This window comes from Prionailurus viverrinus, chromosome B4, assembly GCF_022837055.1.
Source record: "Prionailurus viverrinus isolate Anna chromosome B4, UM_Priviv_1.0, whole genome shotgun sequence".
Lineage (NCBI taxonomy): Eukaryota > Metazoa > Chordata > Mammalia > Carnivora > Felidae > Prionailurus > Prionailurus viverrinus.
In genome coordinates this window covers 75999973-76006019 of record NC_062567.1, presented here as the reverse complement: position 1 = coordinate 76006019, position 6047 = coordinate 75999973, and the positions used below count along the sequence as shown (strand labels likewise).

The 6047-nt window shown below is 49.2% G+C and overlaps 1 protein-coding gene across 1 annotated transcript; it reads left to right on the top strand.

Moving 5' to 3' along the window:
• Positions 1 to 223: 223 nt before the first annotated feature.
• LOC125170036 (keratin, type II cytoskeletal 6A-like) lies at positions 224 to 5677 on the top strand. The gene is made up of 9 exons (XM_047866118.1): positions 224 to 763; positions 1946 to 2160; positions 2506 to 2566; positions 2724 to 2819; positions 2941 to 3105; positions 3601 to 3726; positions 4837 to 5057; positions 5278 to 5312; positions 5424 to 5677. The coding sequence occupies exons 1-9, from the start codon at positions 224 to 226 to the stop codon at positions 5675 to 5677; spliced, it is 1713 nt and encodes a 570-aa protein (XP_047722074.1).
• The last annotated feature ends 370 nt before the right edge of the window (positions 5678 to 6047 follow it).

The following is a 6047-nucleotide window of genomic DNA, read 5'->3' as shown; positions in this document are numbered from 1 at the left end:
TGCAATCTTCATTATTTCATAACTTTTCTAATAATCCAGATGTGACATCACTGTTTGTAAAGCCCAACCCTTCCCAATCTGCAAGCTCACCTTCCAGGATGGAGCCCAGCCCATTTTCACCATATATAAACTGCTGCCGGGAGGCTCATCTCACAGATCTGCTCCTCTCAGCTCTACCCTCCAGCCTCTCACGCTTTCTTCAGCCTTCCCCTCTTCAGGAATCATGTCTAGCAAATCCACCATGAGGAGCCAAAGCGTCAGCCACCGTGGCTTCAGCACCAGCTCAGCCAGAGTCCCAGGGGTCTGCCGCTCTGGCTTCAGCAGTGTCTCTGTGTCCCGCTCCAGGGGCACTGGTGGCCTCGGTGGAGTGTGTGGAGGAGCTGGCTTTGGGAGCAGGAGCCTCTATAGCCTGGGCGGCTCCAAGAGGATCTCCATCGGAGGGGGCAGCTGTGCCATCAGTGGCGGATATGGTGGCCGAGTTGGAGGTGGCTTTGGCTATGGAGGTGGAGCTGCCAGTGGATTTGGTTTTGGTGCCGCAGCTGGTGGTGGCTTTGGGCTTGGTGGTGGAGCTGGTTTTGCTGGTGGCTATGGGGGCTCTGGCTTCCCTGTGTGCCCCCCTGGAGGCATCCAAGAGGTCACCATCAACCAGAACCTCCTCACTCCTCTGAACCTGCAAATCGACCCCACCATCCAGCGGGTGAGGACTGAGGAGCGGGAGCAGATCAAGACCCTCAACAACAAGTTCGCCTCCTTCATCGACAAGGTGAGCCAGGAAGACCTGCCTCCACTGGGATGTCAGGCTCCCCAGACTAGACAATCAATGAATGTCCTACTGGGGTGAGATTCAGGAGGGAGGGAGAAGGGGACTCAGAGGAGCTCTCCCCTGGGATGTCAGATGGCCTCCATGTTGACAACACGCAGAAGGTGATGGAAATCACTTGAAACCACTGGGTCTCTTAAATGTCTTTCAACCCAGCCAGGGAACAATACTCAACTTGTGTTATCCATGAAGCAAAATAAGGCAATGAGAGAATAGAATCGGTCAGCTTTACCTGCTGAATATTCTAAGAGATTAAATAATAATTCCAGTGGAAAACTGTTCTAGGGTTCTGGACATGAGGAAAATGGTGAAAGAATAGAAAAAGATTTCTGAATGAATTAAAAAAAGGGTCAGAAATATTTACATAAAGATAAAATTAAGAAAAAGATTTCTGGCTGAATTAGAAAAAAAGTCTCACAAACATTTACATAAATATAGAAATGCAAAATGTGCATGACCATTAGGGCATTTGTTATACAGGGCAATCATGCACTAAAGCAGAAGTTAATGGAATCCAGTAATTAACTGAACTGGATTAAATCACTAGTTTCTGCACATTTAACAGTCCTTTACCTGAGGTACAATTTAAATATAACTTTCCACTTTGTAACAGAGAAATACTATGTTTTTAAATGTCTATTTAAGTATTTTGAGAGAGAGAGAGAGAGAGAGAGAAACTGGAAGAGAGAACAGGAGAGGGTTACAGGTAGAGAGACAGCACAGAGCCTGACAGGGGCTAGATCTCACAACAGTGAGATGATGACCTGAGCCAAAATCAAAAATCAGAAGCTTAACTGAATGAGCCACCCAGGCACCCCAGAAATATTTTTAACTAGATGTGTGGTTGTGCTTTTCAATAAAAAGAGAAGAAATGTTGAAAGACACTGATAGGCCGAATAGCTTAGTTGGTGAGAAGATGTCACAGGTCCATGGAAGAATTTCACACTAAGACCAGTGAGGTTGGAACGAAATAGGGTTGGGGGTGCAACACTGTCAGCCTGACCCTCTGTACATGGTCTGTAATAGCCCAACCTGGGCGACTACCCAAAGTGCCTGGGCACCTGTCAGGTTACATCTCTTTCTCCCTGGCTTTCTGTGGCAAATAACAATCTTGTCTTCTTCCAGGTGCGATTCCTGGAACAACAGAACAAGGTCCTGGACACCAAGTGGACTCTGCTCCAGGAGCAGGGCACCAAGACCGTGAGGCAGAACCTGGAGCCCTTGTTTGAGCAGTACATCAACAACCTCAGGAGACAGCTAGACAGCATCCTGGGGGAGAGGGGCCGCCTGGACACAGAGCTCAGGGGCATGCAGGACATGGTGGAGGACTTCAAGAACAAGTGAGCACAAGGACAGAAAGGGCTCCATTCCCTGACGTGCACACATCAAGACTATTGGGTGACTAGGTCAAGATGTGGGCCTGATTCCATAGCAAAACATGTTCATGGAAATGAAACTCACAATTGTTGCCGAAAACAACCCCCAAATAGCAAAAAGGCCATAGAGGTGGATGGGGAGAGAAAAAGATAAAAACAATTTAGGGACCCCCAAAACTCATTTTTGTGGCTCACTGGCAGGAAGCTCTTTTTGGGTATATCTCTCTTATGGAAAGTTGGGATTCCAGGACACTTTCTGTATCATCCTTGCCCCTGGCTCAATTATGTCTTACCCTCTTCTGTGTCTAGATACGAAGATGAAATCAACAAGCGCACAGCAGCAGAGAATGAATTTGTGACTCTAAAGAAGGTGAGCTGCTGAAGATCAGGGGTTCATGTTCCTTTCTAGAAAGAAAGGACTCTTGGGCCCTGCACACATCCAAGAGGGGAGTAGATGGGGAGACTAAAAGGTGTTCAGACTGGGAAGGAAGGCTCAGCTGACTCCAAGGTGTTGGCTTGTTCCCCAGGATGTGGATGCTGCCTACATGAATAAGGTTGAATTGCAAGCCAAGGTAGATGCTCTCATGGATGAGATCAACTTCACCAGAGCCTTGTATGAAGCAGTAAGCATCCCCAGTCCTCTTTTTTTGTTGTGATGGGGCTCTGCCAAGGGTGGAGGATCTTGGGGTGGGGTACGTCTATAAGGCCAAGGGAAAGATGATCTGATGATCTTATGCTCTGCAGGAACTGGCTCAGATGCAAACCCACATCTCAGACACTTCCGTGGTCCTGTCCATGGACAACAACCGTAACCTGGACCTGGACAGCATCATCGCTGAAGTCAAAGCCCAATATGAGGAGATCGCTCAGAAGAGCCGGGCTGAGGCTGAGTCCTGGTACCAGAGCAAGGTGAGCCTTGAGTTGACAGGTGCCCAGGATTGCCTGTGTCCTCTTCCTAGACACCAGCAAGCCTACCCCTTCACTGGGAAAATCACCTCAAGGAAGCTGATGATTTCTCACAGGTGTGAACCCTGCACTCACAGAGCAGGCATTCACAGAATTTATGTGCTTTTTGAGTAAGTCAAAGAACCCCGCTGCAGGAGGCTAGCTACATAGATAGGGATCTAGTGATCCTTGCTTTTGTCTTCACCCTGAGTCGGCTCCCTTGGAAACATAATACAGAACATTGCTGGCCCCCAACTGAACTAGGCAGCCAGCACTCCATTAAAAAGAGGGTCTGTGATCAGTGTACAGTATTCAGTGAGCTTGCCCCGTCAACTTTCTCTAAAATGCCTTGGTGAGCAGTCACTAGCTCTGGGTGTGTTCAATGCCAGATTGAGAAGTCAGGTCACCATTAGCATGTGAAAACTCACATGCACCACCTTCTCTCCCTCTGGACTCCAGTATGAAGAGCTGCAGGTCACCGCAGGTAGACACGGGGATGATCTGCGCAACACCAAGCAGGAGATTGCTGAGATCAACCGCATGATCCAGAGGCTGAGATCCGAGATCGACCATGTCAAGAAGCAGGTACGGTGGGGGCTTCTGGAGAAGACAAGCATCACTTCCTCACTCAACCACCAGGCAGCCATCAGCCACCATTTGGGAAATGCTGGGAATTGGGGGAAGAGCAAAGAGAGGGGTGCATGTGGCTCCCACCCTCAGTGAGTTCCCACATATGAGGACAGATGAGTGCTAACCCTACAGAATGACACAACCACATGACAAGAGCAATCCCAATTAGTCAGAGTGTAGAAAGATCATCCAGGGACTTTTGAAAGAGATTACTTAAGGAGAATGCTTGGTTTAGGAATACAAGAAACAAGTGGGGAAAGAAAAGGGGAGGTCCAAAGTCGGGGGGGGGCAAGATTGTTCTAAATCTGCTCAACATCGAATTGAAACAGAAGTTGAGCAGTGACCCAGGATGAAGATCGGTGTTGCCCAAGCATGTTAGAAGACCTTAGGAGTGAGGAGGACAAGATCTCAAGGGCCAGAAGTGAAACTCATAGCCTTAAGTGAAGATGTTGGTAATTTTGTATAAATGAGGGGGCATCCACATGAATCATGAGAAAAGGTTCTGGTCTGGCTTTGGAGACAGCATTCAAAACAAACTGAGTGGGTCCATTTCTTCCAACTATGCTGATTTTTGGTCCAGTATAGGGTCTCCCACCCAGCCCTCAGAGGAGGTGATTTAAAAAAGGCATATAGGGGCGCCTGGGTGGTGCAGCCGGTTAAGCGTCCGACTTCAGCCAGGTCACAATCTCGCAGTCCGTGAGTTCGAGCCCCGCGTCAGGCTCTGGGCTGATGGCTCAGAGCCTGGAGCCTGTGTCCGATTCTGTATCTCCCTCTCTCTCTACCCCTCCCCCGTTCATGCTCTGTCTCTCTCTGTCCCAAAAAATAAATAAACGTTGAAAAAAATGAAATAAAATAAAATAAAATAAAATAAAAAAGGCATATATGTTCTCATGTGGCTCCCAGATTAGATAAGTTGTGAAGAACAGACAAAGACTGGGAAAAAATGTGGTAGAAGTCCCTTACCATCGTATCTGGGCTCTGGAACTGTTCCTCACTAGAAAGAAGTATGGCTACTCTCCTGGAGAACTACATTACGAGTTCCTTCTGCCTATCTTCTTGCTTTAGTGTGCCAACCTGCAGTCCGCTATTGCTGATGCTGAACAGCGTGGGGAGATGGCCCTCAAGGATGCCAAGAACAAGCTGGCTGATCTGGAGGATGCTCTGCAGAAGGCCAAGCAGGACATGGCCCGGCTGTTAAAGGAGTACCAGGAGCTGATGAATGTCAAGCTAGCCCTGGACGTGGAGATTGCCACCTACAGGAAGCTGCTGGAGGGCGAGGAGTGCAGGTGAGTAACTCACACAAGCTCCTCAAACCTCTGAATACATGTCCATGATGTCTGGCCATGAGCACAAGTTGAAGGCATTCTAGTTATGGCCACAATCATGACTCTCAGAGAATCTTAAAAGGCAGTTTGCTCATGGGTTATCCTCACATCGAGGCTTCCCACTCTGGTCCAGTGGTGGCTGTCTGAGGTCTCACGGTCCCTGTGTTTTCTCCCTTCCTAGGCTGAGTGGGGAAGGTGTTGGACAAGTCAACATCTGTAAGTACTTTGCTTGCCCCTCTCCCTTGCCCTTAGCCCTTCTGACGAGACTCAGACTGGCAGAATGAGCTCACTGTGTCCTATGTGTCCTTGTCTCCCTCCCCTTCACAGCTGTGGTGCAGTCCACCATCTCCGGAGGCTATGGCAGCGCTGGCGGCTATGGCAGTGCCAGCGGTGTGGGCAGTGGCTCAGGCCTGGGCGGAGGCAGCGGCTACTCCTATGGCAGCGGCCACAGCTTGGGAGCTGGCTTCAGTTCCAGCAGCGGCAGAGGCATTGGAGGTGGCTTCAGCTCCTCTGGGGGCAGCAGTTCCACCATCAAATACACCACCACCTCATCCTCCACTAGGAAGAGCTACAAGCACTAAGTCCTGCCATCAGCTCTTGGCCCCACGTTGTCCCATCTGCAAAGGATTGCCCTCTCTCAGGCTGCTTGTCCTCTCCCATCTCTGGTTTCTTACTCTCTGACTCTGAGCAGAAACTGCTGAGTGCTTTCATTTCTCATCACTGCCTATACCTGCTCCACCTGAGCTTCCACTGCTCACCATCCAAAGGTCACTGCCTGGGTCCTACTCCAGGACACAGCAACTTCTTCTTGCTTCCATGGGCCCTTGAATTCCCCATCTCTCAAGTAGTGAGGCCTTCCCTCACAGTGCTTGTGAAAGCATAAGTGATCAGTTCTATGATAAACAGAGTTTGTGTCCCTGTCATGTGTTTTTCACCTTGCTCTCTTCCAAT

What these genes read in the sequence shown, in the direction of transcription:
- LOC125170036 (XM_047866118.1), top strand. Translation starts at nt 224, where the DNA reads ATGTCTAGCAAATCCACCATGAGGAGCCAAAGCGTCAGCCACCGTGGC. An exon ending in AATTTGTGACTCTAAAGAAG is followed by an intron (nt 2,567 to 2,723) that starts GTGAGCTGCTGA and finishes CTTGTTCCCCAG; the next exon opens with GATGTGGATGCTGCCTACAT. An exon ending in TCGACCATGTCAAGAAGCAG is followed by an intron (nt 3,727 to 4,836) that starts GTACGGTGGGGG and finishes TTCTTGCTTTAG; the next exon opens with TGTGCCAACCTGCAGTCCGC.